General features: G+C 45.6%; 1 protein-coding gene across 1 annotated transcript, besides 1 other annotated feature; it reads left to right on the top strand.

Annotated features, from left to right (window-relative positions):
* The first annotated feature begins 4,375 nt into the window (after positions 1 to 4,375).
* Positions 4,376 to 18,996, top strand: Cfap20 (cilia and flagella associated protein 20). Its single transcript, NM_008187.2, has 6 exons — positions 4,376 to 4,757; positions 14,549 to 14,628; positions 16,351 to 16,462; positions 16,999 to 17,187; positions 17,999 to 18,109; positions 18,576 to 18,996. The coding sequence occupies exons 1-6, from the start codon at positions 4,674 to 4,676 to the stop codon at positions 18,579 to 18,581; spliced, it is 582 nt and encodes a 193-aa protein (NP_032213.2). The 5' UTR covers positions 4,376 to 4,673; the 3' UTR covers positions 18,582 to 18,996.
* Positions 10,931 to 12,737: an enhancer, noted in NCBI's record as "VISTA enhancer mm71". NCBI's record gives its function as "enhancer in: heart[9/9]" and the evidence as "EXISTENCE:transgenic organism evidence [ECO:0001131][PMID:17130149]".
* Positions 18,997 to 21,176: the final 2,180 nt, after the last annotated feature.

Below are 21,176 nucleotides of genomic sequence, written 5' to 3'. Positions count from 1 at the left end.
CCAGTACCCCCAGAGCTCCCAGGGATTAAACCACTAACCAAAAAACATATGGTAGGACTCATGGCCCCAACTGCATTTGTAGCAGAGGATGGCCTTGTTGGTCATCAATGGGAGGAGAGGCCATTGGTCCTGTGAAGGCTCTATGCCCCAGTGTAGAGGAATGCCAGGGCCAGGAAGTGGGAGTGGGTGGGTTGGGGAGCAGAGGGAGGGGGAGGGGATAGGGGGGTTTTGGATGAGAAAATAGGAAAGGGGATAGCATTTGAAATTAAATCAAATAACATATATGTATATAATATATATGTATATATGTGTGTACACACACACACACACACCACACAATATGATGGTCCTGGACTAACCCTCTAAAACTATAAGCAAGCCTCCAATTAAATGCTTTCTTGCTTTTTTATATAACTTGCCTCGGTCATGGTGTCTCTCCTCAGCAATAGAACAGTAACTAAGGTAGTTAGTTAGTTAGTTAGTTAGTTAGTTAATGATGAACTGGATTCAGGACAGGCCATCTGAGAACTAGTATCCTTATTAGAGGATACAGAAGAGAAGGAGGTAGCCATGTGAAAATGGATGAAGAGTGTATACATCTATATTGCCATCAGCCAAGAATGCCTCAGGCCAGGAAGGGCCCCCCCCCCCAACATCTCTAAAGTTGAGCAGCTCTGACAACACTGATTTTGGACACCCCACCTCCAGAACAGAAAAAGGTTCTGTTTTGGGCCACCGAGAATGTGGTATGGTATCATTTGTCATGGCAGGTATAGAAGTATGAAAGCAAGTGGGTTGTTTTGTTTGTCTGTTTTTTGTTTTATTTTATTTTCTCATTGGAGAAAGGATCTATGTAGCCCCTTGGTTGTCCTGGAACTCACTCTATAGGACTAGGTTGGCCTCAAACTCAGAGATCCGCCTACCTCTGCCTCCAGAGTGCTGGGGTTAAAGGTGTGCATCAGAAAGCTCAGCAAGATACTTTTGTTAAACAAATTTATACCAATCTAATCCTAATCAAAATTGAGCAATAAATTAACTGTAAAACCTGAATAGAAAAACAAGACCCCATGAATATTAGACAAACCAGTATAGTGACAATTCTGGAATTTTGGTCTCTTTAAGAAAACACACAAATATTACAAGGATGTGATTTCTTTTTAACCCCAGGTGGAGGGATTCGGGGCTGCTTCAGATTGTCCACACCAGCTGACTATGATCTGCCTCTTGCTCTAGCAGAGGCATGGTTTTGCCCGCTGCAGATAGAATTCTGGGAGATTTTCAGCGGGTCTATAAATTCTAGGGCCCTGAGAGGCAGGGTTGGTGGTTGGTGATCAGTCTGGGGGTTGGTTGTGGCTTGCTAGTAGTCATGCTTAAAGAAGAAACAAACGAAGAAAGAAATTAGATAAGGGATCTCTCTCTGTGCGTGTCTCTGTCTCCTCCCCCCCAACCCCCATCCTTCTTTATCTCCTATCTAGTGCCACTCAGTGATAGATGCTTGTGTAGTGAGTGCTAGGTCTCACAATTCAATAAAGGATAAAGAGCCTCAGTGGAGACCTGGGCAAAAGACACAAACAAGCAATTGGAAATTAAATTTTCTTAATGTGGGAGGGGGAGGGGAGAGGGCGAGAGAGAGATGCATGTGCAGGAAGCTCAGAGAACAACTTCTGGCAGGCATTCATTCTCTACCAAGTGAGTCGGATCACCAGGCTTGGTGCCAGGTGTCTTTACCAACTAAATCCTCTTGCCAGCCCCAAATAAAAGCAATTCAAATACCTGTGAAGAGGGGTGGGAGAAATGGCTCAGTGGTTAAGAGCACTCACTGGCTGCTCTTCCAGTAAGATTCCTAGTTCCCACAGGATGGCTCACAACTCTCTGTAATTCCAGGCCCTCTTCTGGCCTCTATAGACGCATGAGAGGTGCACAGACATCCATGCAGGAAAAGCACCCATACAAGTATATATACCAAAAAAAAAAAAAAGAAAAGAAAAAAGAAAGAAAGAAGTGACTTTAAATTAATTTTAAATGCCCATGATGAGATGAGCCAGAATATTAGTCATCAGAAAATGAAAAATAAGCCAAACCAACATGTATATAGTTCAGACTTGTAAATTTAAGAAAACAGACTAACAGGAATTGTGACTATAAGCATTGTCTATGGGAATGTAAATGGCTACATGATTTGTAAGAGCTGTTTGGTCAAATTGAACATGTGTGTTTATTGAGATCTAGTTACTCTAGAGCAGACATGCAAGCCAAAGAAATTCTCATCTGGTTTTTTTTAAGTGGAATATGCATAAAGATGGCCATTCCTGGAGAAGGGGAGAGATAAATGTAGATGCCTACCTGGGAGGACAGTGACGGATTCCACACCCACTGGCCCAAAGGATGGATCTTAACAACCACAGCAAGGGATGCTGTGCTCAGTTCTTGTCTGTTTTAGGACAAAGACAGCTTCCGTGGCTACCTGCACACATTAATATGTGGTGGGATGCGGGCCGAGAAGGAGGGCAATGCAGGGAGGTGTGGAGACAATAGAGAGGCATACAATTATTTCCAAATGGTGATATTATAAATGTTACTTTTTATAGTTTCCTCAATATCTATATTACATTAATCAGAAAAAAATGAGACAGGGCTCAGAACCTTCTGAGGGGCTTAGTTATCACCTTAATTTTCTATTACTCATTCCATTTTCTATTTCCAGACTTAGTACTGCTGAATTATTTTTAGAAATAATTTACTTTCTATAAGACGCCAAGTGGTTAGTTATGTGCAGTATTGAAATCACCATCAGAACTCATATACCATCATTTCTCTTTTTTTATATTTTTTATTAGGTATTTTCCTCATTTACATTTCCAATGCTATCCCAAAAGTCCCCATACCCTCCCCCCGACTCCCCTACCCACCCACTCCCACTTTTTGGCCCTGGCGTTCTCCTGTACTGGGGCATATAAAGTTTGCAAGTCCAATGGGCCTCTCCTTCCAGTGTATACCATCATTTCTTATCTTGAATCTTTTTCCTGAGGATTTTGTTTAAGATTTCTATTTATTTATGTTTTGTTTCTGAGTTCTCTATCTGTATGTACACCTTCAGGCCAGAAGAGGGCATCAGTTCCCATTACAGATGGTTGTGAGCCACCATGGGGTTGCTGGGAATTGAACTCAGGATCTTTGGATGAGCAACCAGTGCTCTTAACAGCGGAGCCATCTCTCCAGCCCCGAGGATATTTTGAACAACTTAAAAACAATCAAGCTATAAATTATTCACTTGGCTTAGAGTACATAAAGAATTCCCAGATATCATGCAAAAATTAATTCCATATAACAAGTTTCATTTTTATATAGTAATAGATTCACATAGTTTTCACGATATCTAGAAATTCTGGCTGGAGTACTCAAAGCTTTGGTGTGAGGGTAGAGTGAGTTAATACAGGGTAAGGCATCACATATACCCGTCACATAGTAAATGTGTAAACTTTGCAACTATGATCGTTAAAATTGCTAAAGTGATCGTCTGTGCTTCAAACTCTTTTCTGTGCGCCAGAACACAGGCCTGGGTGGAACACCATTTAGGAAGACGCTCAGCGACTGGTGGAAGTCTTCCACACTTGAGATTTCCTTCTACTTGAAATACACAGCGTATGTCTTTCCTACAATATTCCAGAAATTGACACACTTTTTTTAAAAAAATCAGCTGTCGGTTCAACTCAACTATTCCACTTTTAAGATTTTATTAATTTTTGTTTATATCTTAATATTCCGGCTTTCTTCTTTTCGAATCAATGCATTTAAAGAGATACGCTTTCCCCCAGAGTATTGCTTTTACAGCAGCTCATTCACTGTAACTTGATAATTAAAGGTGATGATGTAAATTGGGCAATCAATACTGGTTCATTAGCTCACACGTTCTCCTGGGCCAACCAATATTTGTTTTTTGCGACAGGGTGTCTCTGAGTCCTGGCTGTCCTGGAGCTCGATATGTAGACCTCAAATTCAGAGATCTTTCTACCTCTGCTGGGATTTAATCCGGTACTAGGATTAAAATCTGGAGTCAACACACCCAGGGATAATATTTATCTGTCGTTGGCACAAAGCCACCTTCCTCACTCTTCCCGCCCTTCGGGGGAGGGGTCTGGCATGACTCCACCCCTCCACGCGCCTCCCGGTTCCCATGACACCACGCAGGCACTGTAAACACGTGAGGTAAACTTAAAGTCTCCTTCCGCTGTTCTAAACCAAGTCTGGGCCCCGGCGGGGAGGGGCGGGGAATAGTCCCTTGGCAACCAAGTTCCGCGCCCGAGGGGGCAGGAAGGGGCGGGCCTAAGGGCGGAAGGAACCGGAAACCGTTCTTTCTGCGGCAGGACTGGGCAATGCGCCTCCGAGGGGCGGGCCCAAGCGTGCGGAGGGATCCGTGGCGGGCCGAGGCGGCGCTCCGCCTCCTCTCCGGCAGGCTCGGCGGCGCGGGCGGCAGTTGCTGTGGTTTCGGTGCTGAGGTGGCTCGGTGCTCACCGAGGCTTACGGATCTGCGTCACGCCGCCGCTTCCCGCCGTCAGTGGCTGCAGCTCTCAGCGTCCTACCTTCGGACCGGCGGCACCCGCTCTCTTTCGCCGCTCGGTGCCGATCTCCAATCCCGGGCCTAGGGCGGCGGCTGCGGGGCCGCGGCTGGCGAGATGTTCAAGAACACGTTCCAGAGTGGCTTCCTTTCCATCCTCTACAGCATCGGCAGCAAGCCCCTGCAGATCTGGGACAAAAAGGTGAGCGGTGGGGGCGGGACGGGGGTGGGGCCGACTAGCCGCCCACGTGATGGAGTGGCTACCGAGCCTTGACGTCCCGGTCAGTAGAATGGGGGCAGAGTGCCCACAGCCTAGCTTGAAACGCATAGCACTTTGAAGAAAGACATGCATGTGTTCGCTGGTGCCAAGCACTGTTGCTGCACTCCATACGGAGGGCCTTTTCCCCGGACATCCTGAGCACCGGCCAAGCCAGACTTGTTCTGATCCCATTCATTAGCTCCATCCGTCGACAGCCAAACCTTTGGAACTTGCTGCGAGCCCTCTGTAACTTAGAGTCCGTACTATTCTTCCTGTACTGGCCTTCTCCATTGGGAAACCTGCAAAAAGGTGATTGTTAGGGGCTTCTCGAGAGCCAGTATCAAGCCTCTGTATTTTTATCCAGCCGTCCTCTAGAATGGATGGTGTTTTTGCTTGCCACATGAGATGGTGGCCTTCCCTGTTCACTTTTGGAGATATTAAGATCTAGATGAAATGCCTTGCCGTTTCTTTTCTCATGAAGATTCCTGGGGCAGTGAGCTGGACCGTTTTTTTGTTTTGTTTTGTTTTTGAATATAAAGTGGTCACTCTAATGTGGAAGCCAGGTGATTTAGGGAATATCTTTAGTTCTGCCCTCGGCTGGGGAAGATGGAGAGAGGTGATATGCCTAGTGTGGTGTTCATAGAGATGTATATAGAATGGGTGGAGTAAGTCAAGATTATTCGTAGTAGGACTAGAACAATGTCTTTCCTAATTCACAGAGAAGGGCTTTGAGACACACAGTGGTTGACAGAGTACCTGCATTGCCTTCTGTTTGTCACTGCTAGGCAGTCGTGTGTTCTGAGGACAGCTTTGAGAGAAACCTGTTGGGAGTGTCTTGTCATTTGGCTAAGACAGTTGAGAGTTCCTCAAGATCTGGCCTTTGGTATGTAAGCAGTCTGACCAACTCTTTCAGATCCATAGCTAGAGTTATGTCAAGAGTATCCCATAGGAAGCGGACCCTTAGCTCCCCCCATCCCACAATCTCCTGAGTGTTCGTTCACTTTGAAATGAAGCAGCAGGAGCTCTTAAATGAGACCTGCAGGGAGAACCCAGAGACAGTCCACCTGGCAGTGTTGGGAGGGTGCTCACCAGCCTTGGTATCTTGCCTGTTCTGCACAGCCAGAGGGCACAGAGAGAGAGCAGGCTTGTGTGCTGCTTGAACTTGGAAACTGAGCTGTCTGAAGTGTTGGTGTAAAGCAGTCAGAACAGGGCTGGAGAACATGCTGTTTTGAGATGGGAAAGAAGTGTCGGAGCGTCTATCAGAGGGTTCATTTACCCCCTGGCTTTTCTCTGTGATGTGTTTTATTCTTTCAAGCCCGAGTTTTTGACTAGTCAACATGTTTACACATGGCATAGAAAGCAGAGTAACCATGGTGCACTGTGTCCCTTAACAACGCCTCTAAAGGTCCAGTGGTACCCTGATGACATAAACAACATACACAACATTATTAGGGCAGAGTCACATGGAGCAAATTAAACAGACATTCTTGCAAAAACAGGAATTAATTACGTTTCTAACTCTTGTTTGGATTTGACAAACTAGTGTTTAAGGGAGAAGTTTTCTCCAACTGAGGCAAGAGGGGGCAAGAGAAAAAGAAGAAGTTTAGGCCTATCCACATCAGCTTTATTGTATTCAGGCTTTTCCTCAGTTAAGCGATCTCAGTAACTGGGGATGCAGTCCAGTCAAGGAAACACTGGAGTTGGTCATGTTTATCAATGATTTATTGAGCAACATCTGAGTGATAGGCCTTGTACAAAGAAAATCACCCTTCTCCTGGGAACTAAGGCAAAGCTGTAATAAGGTCAGAGTCTGGTTGTAGGGTAGGGGCGACAGGGCTGTCTACATTACCAACCTGTGCCTTGGCCCTTTGCCAGGAGGCACTACACACTGACTGGGATGATTATTTTGAGTCCTTATTTTGATATCACAAGTATTTACTATTCTGACTTTTGCGTTTGTGCACAGAGAAAATGCCTATTTGGTTTCTATGAAAAACGATCTTGAAAGATTAGGTGTAGCATCTGCTTAGGCTTCTGAAATTAAGGTGATGTAGTCATTGTCCTTTGGCTTTTCCTCTCCTAAACCTCTAATGTGGCACTGAGGCAGCGCTGAGACTAACTAGTTGTCCAGGCTCACTCACCGGTTCCACTCCCTCCTTAGAGACAGGCTCCTGCTGCATGGAGGCCATGAAGCGCTCTGCACGCAAAACCTCCCGCACGCACTTGGTGCTCCTGGCCTTCACCCACATCTTCCTTGGTCTTTGGTCACAGAGCAGAGGTAGCAGTGCCTCTGATGCTTGCCTTGACCCCACAGGGTCATTTTATCAGCTCCCAGCCTCTTCATCCTCCTGTCCCCACACTGGGACTTAGTTAAGAGCTGAGACAGATCTTTGTTGGCTTTCAGACCAAGAGCTTAGAAAAAAATCAACAGGTTCTTTAATGTCCCTTTACTTCTGGAACCAACAGATCCGACTACCTTTATTAAGAATGTTAGGGCTGGATGGGTACAACTTTAATTAGATGAGTCTCTGGGAGTCTGAGTCTAGCCTGGTGAACATAATAGCAAATCCTAGCTAGGGTGACTTAATGATGTACTGTCTCAAAACAGAAATAAAACGAAGAATGTTGCTCCTCCTGCACTGCACTGCGTGAGTGTCAGTCGGCTTTGCTGCTGCACTGGGAGCCCATGGCGCTGGCTGCCCATGGCACTGGCTGCCCATGGCACTGGCTGCCCATGGCACTGGGAGCCCATGGCACTGGCTGCCCATGGCACTGGGAGCCCATGGCACTGGCTGCCCATGGCACTGGCTGCCCATGGCACTGGCTGCCCATGGCACTGGGAGCCCATGGCACTGGCTGCCCATGGCACTGGCTGCCCATGGCACTGGCTGCCCATGGCACTGGCTGCCCATGGCACTGGCTGCCCATGGCACTGGCTGCCCATGGCACTGGGAGCCCATGGCACTGGCTGCCCATGGCACTGGCTGCCCATGGCACTGGGAGCCCATGGCGCTGGCTGCCCATGGCACTGGGAGCCCATGGCACTGGCTGCCCACGGCACTGGCTTGTGTTGCTACTAGAAGCCCATTGGGCTGATTTGTGAGTGCTGCTCTCTCCTCCTCCCTCCCAGCTGCTAATGTTTCTCCATGGAATGTGACTGTATCAGAGTCTTTTGTTGATCTTGTTAAGTAGTCATAATGACTGGGTCCCCATTTCTTATTTTAAGGAAGAATAAAGACCCTCTCCAGAATTTAAAAAAAAAAGTCACTACATTTTTGGTGTGTGTGTGTGTGTACACTCACACACAGGCATATCTTCTTGCCTGTGTCCATAGAAGTCAAAGGACAAGTTGTAGGAGTCAGTTCTTTCCTTTCACCACGTGGGTCCAAGAATTGAACTCAGGACAGCAGACTTAGCTGCAGTAAGGTTTATCTACTGAGCCACTTTGCTGACCCTAGACCCTGACTTTTAAATTGATAAACCTTGCTGATGTGTACTAAGTCTGTCTGGCCTCCAGGAATGGAATTGAGTGCCTTTGGATAGAAAGAGTAAAATGATTTTCACTTTCCCAGGCGTGGTCTTTATTTCTATGGTTGATAACTTTTACTGTAACAGGATGAAAGCAGTGAGCTTCATTTACTTGTGCCCTTTCAAGAAACACTGTGAGCAAGGTGGTGCTCGTACACACATTTAATCCTAGTAGCCAGGTAGATCTCTGTGAATGTGAAGCCATCCTGGTCTACGGTGTGAGTTCTGGGACAGCCAGGGTTACACAGAGAAACCAAGAATCAAAAGAAAGAGGGAGAAAGAAAGTGATCGAGGCTTGGGAGGCAGAAGCAGGCAGATTTCTGAGTTCGAGGCCAGCCTGGTCTACAAAGTGAGTTCCAGACAGGGCTACACAGAGAAAGCCTGTCTTGAAAAAAAACCAAAAAAAAAAAAAAAACCAACCAAACAAACAAAAACAAAAACAAAAAAGAAAGTGAGCGAGGGCAAGAGAGAAAGAAGGAAGGAAAGCAGAGCACAAAGAAAGAGAAAGACACTGTGGTGCCCAGGGTAACTGAAGGGACGGACCATTTGCAGATGTCTGGAGTTACTGTCAGCTGGGTAAGTAGCCCAAAGTCCCTTGAGCCTGAGCTTTGACCAGTCTCCCACAGAGGGCTCCCTCTGCCTGTTTTCTGACTCAGAGCCAGGCCCCTGGCCCTGGGCAGACTTTCCTACTGCAGTAGACAGCTTTAGGGGCTTAATGTAAATTGGGACATGTGTCATTAAGAGGACATGCCAGATAGCTGAGGGTTCCGCTGCAGAATGAGTGAGTGGAGCCAGAAAATGAAAGTGGGGGAGGGGGGCCGAGTGGGACTGGTACAGCTAATGTGTTATTTTTGAATCACTCTGTAGAACTGTGGAGATTGGCCAGCTTCCTCCCGATCCCTGTAGTATTATTTTTCCCTCATCCTGACCCTCCTCCCTGGGGCTCACACTGAGAGGGAAATCAGTGTTCTTTATTAGTTGCCCAGCAACCATGAAAAGCCTGGGAGAACACTGTGAGATGAGCTTAAGGTTTGCTCCTTTGGTGTCTGTAATACTGGGGATCATTCTCATCTCTAATTGCCAGTAACTTGGGTTCAAAAGCCCCCACATACTTAATGTGTAGGATAGCAGGGGTCAAGGTTCACAGGGAGGACTAAGAATACAAGATGATGGCATTTGCATGTCATTATGAAATCCACTCATCTTTTCCTTTTTTGAGTACTTCTGGGTAGTTGTGTGCATGCATATGTGTGGAGTGTATGTGCTGACGTGTTTGCTTGTGGAGGCTGGAGGTAGGCAAAAGCTGGTTAGCCATTGAACCCAGATCTGCCTGTCTGCCTAGCCCCACCTCACAGTGCTGGGGTTATAGGCAGTGTGATTGCCTTCCCCAGCTCTTATGTGGGTGCTGAGGATCCAAACTCAGTCTTACAATGTAGCCCAGGCATATCTGAAGTTAAAAAGCCTAAGGTAGCCACAGACAAGCAATCTTCCTGCCTCAGTCTCCTAAGTGCAGCCACTGTGCCTGTTAAGCCTGCTACTTTGCATGCTGATATTAATTTTGTTGCTGTTTTTGCTGCTGTGGCAGAACAACTTAAGGTAAGGAAGTTATTTGGCTCTTGGAGGAGATAGTAGGAGTAGGGAGAAAGATATGGCCAAGTTCATGGTAACAGGGACAGACAACTGGGTCATCTATGAAGACCAGGAATCAATGAGCAGAGAAATCTGACACTAATCTTGCATTACTTTTTTACTTATCTTTATTTTATGTCCATTGGTTTATTTACCTTTTTTTTTGTCCATTGATTATGTCCATTTGGTGTTTGCCTGCATGGATATCTGTGTGAGGGTGCCAGATCCCTTGAAACCAGAGTTACTCATAGTTGTGAGCTGCCATGTGGGTGCTGGGAATTGAACCCAGGTCCTCTGGAAGAACAGGTCTTAACTACTGAGCCATCTCTCTGGCCCCTATCTTTTCTCCTTTTTATTCAGTGATGAGTCAGAACAGAAGATGGATGGATACCACCCACATTCAGGGTGGGTCTTTTCTCATAAACTTCTCTGGAAGCACACCGCAGACATCCAGCAGTGTACCTTCATCACACTAACTTTAAAGACTGAGGGGTGTGTGTGTGTGTGTGTGTGTGTGTGTGTGTGTGTGTGTGTGTGTGCCTGTGTGCCTGTGTGTGTGCGTGTGCATGGTCATGTGTACGTACTTGGTTGCCTTTTTGCTTACCAAGTGAGTGCAGGTGCCTGCAGAGACTGGAAGAGCACATCAGATCCCCAGAACTCTAGTAATATGGTTAGGAGCCACATATGAGTGGTAGGACCAAACCTGGGCTCCTCTGCCAGAGCAGCCAGTGCTCTTAATTGCTTCAGCCCATGATTTTAAATATTAGTGAAAGGATAGTAAAGCAAGAAAATGTTCATGGCCACACTCTGCTGGTGAGCATATATCATGAAAGAATTAGTCATAAGCTAATTAGAGGAAGAAGTAAAGTGAAACCTTGAGCACTAAATGCATCGACCGCATTTTATCTTCATCCAAGGCCAGGTCTGCTCAGTGAACTCTGGGCCGAGGAAAGGAAGTTAACTCTTTCTGGGGACATGCATCTTACCACATGTGTTTGCAAGAAGCTTCCCGGAGGATGGGGTTACTTCCTGAAAGGCAGTGTTAGCCTGCATCTGTTTTGTTTTGTTTAGTTTTGTTTTGTTTTTGTTGGAGACGGGATTACTATATAGCACTGGCTAGCCTTACATTTGCTATGTACGCTAGGCTAGCCTCAAAACATACTGAGACCATCCTAGTTTGCAAGTGCTAGGTTCCCACCCATGTACTACCACAGCCGGGCTGCCTGTGTAATTTAATGTAGTCATTTCTAGAGGGGAGGGGTGGAAACCACTCCCTTCTCCCAGAGCAGGCTTTGGGAAGCCTCCTGTCCTTGAGTGTTCACGTCCCGGATCATCATCTGCACCCCACTCCATTTTTCCAGCTTGTTTGTGTTTCCACCCTTTGAAAGGGGCCTTGAAAGGGGGAAATGGTAATTCACTAACAAATCAGGCTGAGGAGAGACCTAGGAATGCTAGAGTGCATTCTAGCGCCCTCTGTTGGCCTCTGCATGCTGTGGAAGCCATTGTTCCCTTCGTAAGGACTTAGTGGGTAAGACTTGTAAGCTGTAAACCTAGAGAAGGTCAGAAAGGCACTTCCTTCTGTGAGTTCTGGCTGCCTTTCTGAGCTGGGAAGACCTCTTGTTGACTCTGGATGGAGAGCTTTTCGGAAGTGTTAGGACTGAGGCCATGATTTGAAACAATGTTGGATAAGTGGCAACAGTTGCCTTTTAGCGATAGTAGACTTGAGAGCCTAATTATTTTTTTTTGTCTCTTTTAGTCCATTGAATTTCACTGTTCTTGTAGCTGCCTTCTTTAGAAGGAATGTGTGTGTTATTGGAAATAACTAGTGTATGTTATAAAATTAGTACAGCATTTTATTGGAATGCTCCCAGCTCTTATCAGTGTGCTATACCACAGCATTTGGAAATAACTTCTTGACAGAGTCTTCCTTCAACAAGTTGCCTGATTTTCCACAGAAAATACAGGAGAAATCTTGCTACTTTGGTTGGGAGTGCTGGGGAAGGAGGTGGGCAGTGCTGGCATGTTCTACACAGACTTGAGCCTTTGTGCTCTTAATCTCTGTTGGAAAGTAGCCCAGAATTCAGAGCAGGAGGCCATTGACTGTGGCCAGCTTTGTTGAGAAGCATTTCAATGTGACATTTGTGTCTTGACAACCCAAGAACTGCTCCCCATTGGCAGAGATGAGAGGCCCATCTAGCCCCTGTGCCTGAAAATGGCACCAAAGGGTGTTTTGTAAGAAGCATTCTTCATGCCACTAGTTTCATGTGCTTTCTGACGCTCCCATGATCTCCAGCTTCCTATAATAGTCTACAGTCGATATGTTATCCAGGAATGTTTAAAACCCTCCTTGAACCTACTCAGATGTGCCAGCTCTTAGGGTGACAGATTCCAGAGTCAGCACATATTTGAACACTTAGCTTATGCTTCACACAGAACTAAATGCTGAAGAGGATCCTACAGATGGGTGGCATTTGATCTATTCTTGGCTGAGCCTCACAGATGTCACCTGGAAAACACCACACACAGTGGGGTAGATTTAGATTGGACTCATTGATAGAGCGTACAGAGACTGATGGTAAAGCACAGAGCAGTATTTTTAATAGTCTGTGTTAAAAAAGTATTGTCAGGCTCCTCAGTGCCTTCTCCCTATATGCAAATCTTAACAGAAAATAAAATTGTAATCACCAGGCTGATTAATGAACAAGAACAAGGAGCTTTAATCACTGAGGTTGAGTCATTGATTATGTGGCCAGTTTTAGCCCTCCCCCCCCCCTTTTTTTTTTTGGTTTTAGTCTTTTGAGACAGGGTTTCTCTGTATAGCTCCAACTGTCCTGGAATTCGTTCTCTAGACCAGGCTGGCCTCGAACTCACAGAGATCTACCTGCTTCTGTCTCACAAGAGCTGGGAATAAAGGTGTGCAATGCCAATGCCCCGCTCAACACTGTCCTTGCTCGTTTGTTTGTTTGTTTGTTTGTTTGTTTGTTTTAGTACCCAGGAGCCTCTCCCACACCTAAGTGATCTTTTCTGTATTAGCACATTCAGTCCTATGTCTCTTGTGCATTTTAGCTGCTTTGGATTTAGTGCTCAGAAATGTTTGTTTGAGAAAAGGAATTCATATTTAATGAGAGATTCTCATATTCTGTATAATATGTATATCTGTATATGTATAAAGTACTAAATTATGCTGTCTAGAGAATATAAATCAAGAAAGTAAATCAGAAAATGGAGAAGTCACTTTGCTGAAAATGAATGTCTGTACATGATATGGGAAAGAACTGAACTTATACAAGCAAAGTATATAAAAAAGAAAGTAAAGGAAAACGTAGGAATAAACTCAAGGAACACACACACACACTTCCTTTGAAACAAGGTCTCTGTGTAGCCCAGGCTGCATTGTAATTCACAGCAGTCTCCTACCTTAGCTTAGATGAGAAGTGTACATCAACAGGTGACGCTTGGGAATACTGCTCTCACCCTTTTTAGTGACGTGTGTCTGTGTGTGTGTGTGTGTCTCTCTCTGTGTGTGTGTGTCTGTGTGTGTGTGTTTGAGACAGGGTCTTTCTCCATAGCCTTGGCTGTGTTGTAACTTACTAGACCAGGCTAGCCTCGAACTCACAGTGATCCACCAGTCTCTGCCTCTGGAGTGCTGGGATCAAAGGCATGCACCATCTTGCCCAGCTGACACTAGATTATTAATCTTTGAGGACAAAGAAGCTATGTTGTAGTAACTTTGGAGTTTTGGCTTCTTTGAGAAACACAGAAATATTATGTGGATGTGTGTTCATTTTAATCTCAGGTCTGGGATAGGATGCTGCTTCAGATTGTCCACAGCAGTTGACTGATTTGTCTAGTGCTCTAGCAGGACTGTGATTTTTGCCAGCTGCAGTTTCTGCAACTGTGTAATGTTTGGAATTCTGAGTTCAGAGGATATATAAATACTAGGACCCTGAAAGGTGGACTGTTGGTGGGTTGTTGGAAGGTTTGTTGATTGTGGTTTTTTAAGTAGTCATTTGTGAAGAAGAAGCAAGAAATAAGATATCCCGATGGCGAAGATCAAACTGGTCACAAGGCACTGATGCTCCTAATCAGCAAGTATTAGTCTCCTGATAACATCTCCCCTTTCCAACCTCTGACTTTATTCAGATCGATTGATCTCCTTCTTTCTCTCCTATTTAGTGTTAGGGAGTTGTAGGGTAGAAAAAGGGGGTGAAGAAGGGTGGAAGAAAGAAGAACCCACAGAGTAGCAGAAGACAGCTACACTATGTATGTATGTTTGTGAATGAGACACTTATTACTTAACGCTGTTGTTGATGTGCTGTGGGGTTGAGTAATATACTCTGTATGAACTTTGCTGTTGACAGAGTAGAGAGTAAATGTTAGATGAATCTGAAACAGGGAGGAGTTTATTCCAAACGGCGGGTACAGGGATACTCCCTTATACACAGGCTTTGACGTGTTGCCAACTTGTATGTCATGTGTCTTGGGCCATATTTCCTCAAATGGACTCAATCAACCTTCCGAATTTTTATGAAGCTGTTGCGAAAAACTGCAACATTGATGGATTTTCACCCCTATAGGTACGGAATGGCCACATCAAAAGAATCACTGACAATGACATCCAGTCCCTGGTGCTAGAGATTGAAGGGACAAATGTCAGGTAGGTTGCCAGCTGTGTTATCTAGACGTTCTACAGCAGGAGGGAGGGCAGTTCACATCAGTGTTAACAGGCTGCAGAATCAGGCTGTCTGTGGACCCCTACACCACTTACAGCTTTTCTCAGGCAGCTTTAGTTTCCTCATCTGCAAAGTAGGAGTGTTTCCCTGCAGGGTTAGTGCATAGGTTAAATATGGCATTTAGGCCATGCCCAGCGTAGAAATCAGTTAGCTGTGTATTACTATTCGGCCAGAGTATGGCAGTACTACCCTGATCTCCCAGCTGTGGCCCCTGTGGTTTTTAATACCCCAGGTTTTTTTGATCTACCCTTTCATATTTACCTTAGACAAGAACTGAAGTCTTTTACTGGAAGAACTTCCCAGGCTTTGTTTTTTAGATACTTTATTGTTGGTCCCAGGCTTTTATTTGAGTGGGTTTGGGTGTGGATTTTTTGTTTGCTTATTTCTTTGGTTTTGGTTTTTCTCAAGATAGGTCTCACTATATAGCTCTAGCTGTCCTTGAACTCACCATGTAGTCCTGTAGACCAGGCTGGCTTCCCAACCTCCCACGTGCTAGGGTTAAGGATGTGAGCTACCACACCCAGCTGATTTCAGTATTGATTGATTGATTGATTGATTGATTGATTGATTGATTGATTTTTCAAGACAGGGTTTCTCTGTGTAGCCCTGGCTGTCCTGGAACTCACTTTGTAGACCAGGCTGGCCTCGAACTCAGAAATCTGCTTACCTCTGCCTCCCAAGTCATGAAGCACTATACAGAAGCCATTAAAAGGAACCCGAGAGATGCCAAACTGTACAGCAACCGAGCTGCCTGCTACACCAAGCTCCTGGAGTTTCAGCTGGCACTCAAGGACTGTGAGGAGTGCATCCAGCTAGAGCCAACCTTCATCAAGGGTTATACACGGATTAAAGGCGTGTGCCACCACGCCCGGCTGTTTTTGTTTTTTTTAAGATTTATTTATTTAATGTACCTGAGTACACTGTAGCTGTACAGATGGTTGTGAGCCTTCATATGGTTGTTGGGAATTGAATTTTAGGACCTCTGCTCGCTCTGGTCAACCCTACTCACTCTGGTGGGCCTCACTCACTCAGGCCCAAATATACTGTAGCTGTCTTCAGACACACCAGAAGAGGGCGTCAGATCTCATTATGGGTGGTTGTGAGCCACCATGTGGTTGCTGGGATTTGAACTCAGGACGACCTTCAGAAGAGCAGTCAGTGCTCTTACCTGCTGAGCCATCTCTCCAGCCCTTTTTTTTTTTTTTTTTTTTTTTTTAAAGATAAGCTCTCTTTATATTACCCTAGCTGCCCTTGATCTCCTGGCCTCTAGCAGTCTTGTACATCACCACACTTGACATTTGAACTGCTTGTTTTACTTATTTTGAATGTGTATATGGGGAATGCAGAATGGTGCTCAAGCCATGGTCTGTGTTTGGAGGTCAGAGTTTTCTCCTACCATGTGGGTCCCAGGGCTTAGACTCTGGTCGTCAGGCTCGGCAGCAAGTGTCTTTGCCCACTGATCGATCTATCTCGCCAGCCTTGACATTTGAAAAAGTGTTCACTAACTGAACTGTTGAGGGGTTTATTAGGTGATGAAGCTAAGCCCTTTAGATCTGTTTTCTAGTTTTTAGTCTTGGAGTATGTGGCATTGTACACACCACAGAGGAGGAAAGACAAGTAATCGGCTCCTGTGTTTCTGCTGACAGTACCACATACATCACGTGTCCTGCGGACCCCAAGAAGACACTGGGGATCAAACTGCCTTTCCTTGTCATGATCATCAAAAACTTGAAGAAATATTTTACCTTTGAAGTCCAGGTGAGTGTAGAGCACGCCCTCGGGCTGCACGCCCTCGGGCTGCGTGCTATCCTCCCATGTATGCGCTTTGCTGCCTCCGCTAAAGCTCAATGTGGCTCTCATTAGGGAGGTCAAAAGCAAAGCTTAACTGTGGGGTTTTGAAAGAAATAGCACCCAAAAAATCTAATCAATAGCTACAAAAGTCCGAAGATTAAAGATCAACAGGTCCATTTGGGGAGGGAATATTTAATATTGAATGATTGTTTCTGTTTTAGTATCTTTGAGCGTTTAGTGTGAAGAAATAGGAAATCATTCTATGGTCTGAGAGCCTGCAAACTGTGTCATATGTCATAGCAGCTGCTGTTGTCTTGACAACAAATAATATAAACTTGCTCCTTCCGGGCCATCTGTCACCAGTTGTGACCTGTCTCTGGCCTGTTTATTCTCCCTGGGGTTTGGCATTGGGAATCAGGCTGTGGAGGCTCAGGATCTGGTCTTAACAGCTATCCTGAGCTTGAGAACATGGAACTAGTGTGGCCCTCCTCTGGGTGTTGCAGGTACTAGATGACAAAAACGTTCGTCGAAGGTTTCGAGCAAGTAACTACCAGAGTACCACTCGAGTCAAGCCCTTCATCTGTACCATGCCCATGCGGCTGGATGATGGCTGGAACCAGATTCAGTTCAACTTGTCAGATTTCACCCGGCGGGCATATGGCACGAACTACATCGAGACCCTGAGAGTGCAGGTACTGCACCTTCCACACAGGGAGTCCCATACTGGGGGCTTTAGGACACTCTGGTTGGCTAACTGGCTGGCTTATGGCCCATGGAGCAGAACAATGTGAGGCTTCTAGCCAAAGTCCCCAAGGTATTGTTCAGGAGGTTTTGGCCTCAAAAAAGGTCCAGAAAGTAATCTGAGGTCTACTCAAACGTAAGGTAAATTCTACAAGCAACCTCCCACCCCCAGCAAAGGTTTTTTTAGATTTGTGTATGTGAATGTTTTGCCTACAAGTACATCTGTGTACCATGTTCGTGTCTGGTGCTTTAGAAGGCCAGAAAAAGTTATTGGATACCAAAAAACTCTCCACAGGAGTTAGGGATGGATGTGAGCTACTGTGTGGGTCCTGGGAACTGAACCTGGATCCTTTACAAAAGCAACAAGTGCTTTGACCACTGAAGCAACTCTCCAGTCCTTTGAATTATACACATATGCGCATGCGTGCGCGTGCACACACACAGTGTACCACATGTATGCCTGGTACCTGAGGAAGTCAGAAGAGGGTGTCAGATACCCTAGAACTGAAGTTAAAGATAGCTGTAAGCCATTGTATGGATCCTGGGAATTGAATCCCAGTCCTCTCCCTGCAAGAGCAAGTTATTAACCAGTGAGCCATCTCTCCATCTCCTGAATCCTCCTACTGTTGGAATCCACGCCAGGGCAATGCCAGTTTGCTAATAGAGATGAAGTTTTTAGGGTACCATGAGAAGGCTTCTGAGAGAATCAGGAAAAGGGGAAACAATTGTATTTAGCCTGTCAAAGTGAGTCTTTCTCCACAGATCCATGCAAACTGCCGTATCCGAAGGGTTTACTTCTCAGACAGACTCTACTCAGAAGATGAGCTGCCAGCAGAGTTCAAACTCTATCTACCAGTTCAGAACAAGGCCAAAGTAAGACACCCTTCCTTAAGGAAGCCAGGGGGAGGACATGGGGAGCCATGGTCTAGGACATGCCCTTGACCAAAAGCTGGCCTAGCTGGGCTGGCACTGGAAGTTGGCCATTGCCTTAATCCCCCTTACAGTGTGGCAGTGCCAAGTCAGGGGAGCTGTGGACTGTTCTGACTGTTCTGTTCCCGGTGCCACCGCAGTGCATCGTCCCTTCCCTCTCAGGCCTTCCTATTTCTTGCTCACAGTTCTTTTTGGAGGAATGCCCTCCATCTGATCCTTTGTCAGTCTCAAAGGCTAATGAGCAAGCGGTGTACAACTGTGGACATGTTGTGTATGCCTGCTCCAGCACGCTTGTGTCCCCACAGCCTGGTGTCTACCCGGGTATCATCAGAAGTAAGGGACTGGTGGGACTGACCTTCAGTTACCTAGTAGCTGAAACTGACTGCTCGTTTCTGCTTTTCTCCTTCAGCAATAACTGGATAGCAGCTAAGGGGACAGACTCTGGATGTGAGTCTTAGTTTAAAAAGGAAACTACATGGAGACCATGCAAAAACATTTAAATAATCCACTGTGCTGTGGCTCGCTGACCACTGTGTCCTTGTCATGGACACCAGTGACCATGCACAGTTGTGTTCCTTGCATTCTAAGTCAGTGGAGGGAAGCAGAGCTTTGAGTGACACACGAGTGTTGGGGTTTCCTGCTGCCTGCCCTGGCCCGTGAGAGACGCACGCAACAAACGGAAGAATTAGAGACGTCCTACAAGGCAGATTCAGACCAATATTTCTTCGTATAGTTTATTCTTTCTTTTATATATTATCTAAATATATGTATATGTTGTGTAATACACATAATCTGGAAATGAATAAAATGCTATATTCTTGGTTTGTAAATTTATCTTTACTTTTTTATATGATTATGTTTCTTGTTCCTTTTTGCTATGACAGTACAACCGTGTGCAGTCCAGGACAGGCCTGTGTGCACTGACTGGAGCACCTTCCAGATGAGCTAATGAGAGAGAATGCAGCCAGGATGTCACCAGGAGAGTCACCTTACTAGGGGGATGGGTTGTAAATTCAGTTTGACACACAATGGCATTTAACCTAAATTGTTCTTACACACCTGTGAAGGCATCCTTATAGCCCTCTTCATGGTCCTCAGTTGGAGTCTCCTTCTGGAGCAAGTCCCAGATTATAGACTTGCCAGATCCCTGTTTGTATCCCACAGTCAATAGAATAGCCTTGCAGTCATGGCGCAGATAGTTAAGCTTGCAAAAGAACTCTTGTTTTAGGTTTGTTTGTTTGTTTGTTTGTTCGTTCATTTGTTTGTTTGTTTGTTTGTTTGTTTGAGACAATGTCTCCCCTCAGAGCTCTGACTGCCAGGAACTCACTAGACCAGGATAGCCTAGAACTCACAGATTAGCCTGCCTCTGCCACCTCAGGACTGGGATTAAATGTATGTGCCACCGTCCCTGACAAAATCCGTTTTTTAAAGATGACATTTATTTATAGGACAGTATACATGTAGAGGTTAGAAGACAACTTTCAGGAGTTCTCTCCTTCCTCACTGTGGGTCCTGGCATTTAAGTCAAGTAGTCAGGCTTGGCAGCAAGTGTCTACTGCTAAACTATCTCCCAAAGGTGTTTTGGGGGGATTTTTTGTTTTGTTTTTGTTTTTGCTTTGTTTTGTTTGTTTTTAAAGGCACAGATAGGTCTCTGAGTTTGAGGCCAGCCTGATCTACAGATCGAGTGCCAATACTGTACAGAGAAACCTTGTCTTGAACATCCCCACCACCACCACTTCCCCAATTAATAATGTTGCACATAGCATGCACGTGGCCCTCACAGGACCATTTTGGGAGTTGGTTCTTCTTCCACTGTGAGCTCAGGGGATGGATCTCGGGTGGTCAGGGCTCAGGGGTGGTCAGGCTGTGCTGAGCGCTCTCTGGTCACCTGCTGAGCCAGTTCACTGGGTCAGACTGGAGCATGTTCTCACCACTCTATGTCACCCTTCGGACATGCTTCCTGCTTGCCTTGGGGCAGGCTAGCTTCTGGGCAACCTGTCTACTTTTTAATGCTAACCCATTTTGAAGGTAATATTTCTGTAATATAAATATCCAAGTCTTAAAAGAAACAGAAAACCACACCAGACACTGGTCTCCATTCCTCTGGATTGGGTGTCATTCCTTGGGTCATTTTGATTTTGGTTGAAGGTGAAAACCATATTCTGAAATACCTCATTACAGTTTCTACTTTCTGAAATTTAAAAAGGCAGGAACACCCTTTGCCAACATACTTGGTCTCCAAAATGCCCTGAGCAAGTATCTCTGAGGTCAGGGAACAAGGGGTACCCCATTGCTAACTTTTAGTCACAATGTCCTTTTCTGCCAGCAGTTCAAAGGTCCAGGTACGCTCACCTGTTAATTCTGTGGTCTTCCTTTTTGGGCCACCAAGCCAGCCAGAGCCATCATCTACAGCTATTACCTGTCTTGAGAATCCCTGGCAGTTCAGCATCTTCAGGTGTTTAGCGCAGGTGACAGTTCAGTTAGCCAGCATTCCCAGTCTGTCTTTCTCTCCACCCCTGTATTAGTCAGGGTTCTCTAGAGTCACAGAACTTATGGATAGTCTCTAGATAATAAAGGAATTTATTGATGACTTACAGTCGGCAGCTCAATTCCCAACAATCGTTCAGTCACAGCTGTGAATGGAAGTCCAAGGATCTAGCAGTTACTCAGTCTCACGCAGCAAGCAGGCGAAGGAGCAGGAGCAAGAGCTAGACTCCCTTCTTCCAATGTCCTTATATTGTCTCCAGCAAAAGGTGTAGCCCAGATTAAAGGTGTGTTCCACCACACCTTTAATCCCAGATGAAAGGCATAGCCAGATTAAAGGTGTGTTCCTTAACTCGGAGATTCAATCTTCTGGAATCCATAGCCACTATGGCTCAAGATCTTCAAACCAAGATCCAGATAAGGATCTCCAAGCCTCCAGATAAGGGTCACTGGTGAGCCTTCCAATTCCGGATTGTAGTTCATTCCAAATATTGTCAAGTTGACAACCAGGAATAGCCACTACAAT

This window comes from Mus musculus, chromosome 8 (genome assembly GCF_000001635.26).
Source record: "Mus musculus strain C57BL/6J chromosome 8, GRCm38.p6 C57BL/6J".
Lineage (NCBI taxonomy): Eukaryota > Metazoa > Chordata > Mammalia > Rodentia > Muridae > Mus > Mus musculus.
This window is presented reverse-complemented; position numbering and strand designations above follow the sequence as displayed.

Excerpts from the sequence above, each read along its gene's own strand:
- Cfap20 (NM_008187.2), top strand. The coding sequence starts at position 4,674 with ATGTTCAAGAACACGTTCCAGAGTGGCTTCCTTTCCATCCTCTACAGC. Across the intron at positions 4,758-14,548 it reads TGCAGATCTGGGACAAAAAG|GTACGGAATGGCCACATCAA; the intron begins GTGAGCGGTGGG and ends TCACCCCTATAG. Across the intron at positions 17,188-17,998 it reads TCGAGACCCTGAGAGTGCAG|ATCCATGCAAACTGCCGTAT; the intron begins GTACTGCACCTT and ends CTTTCTCCACAG.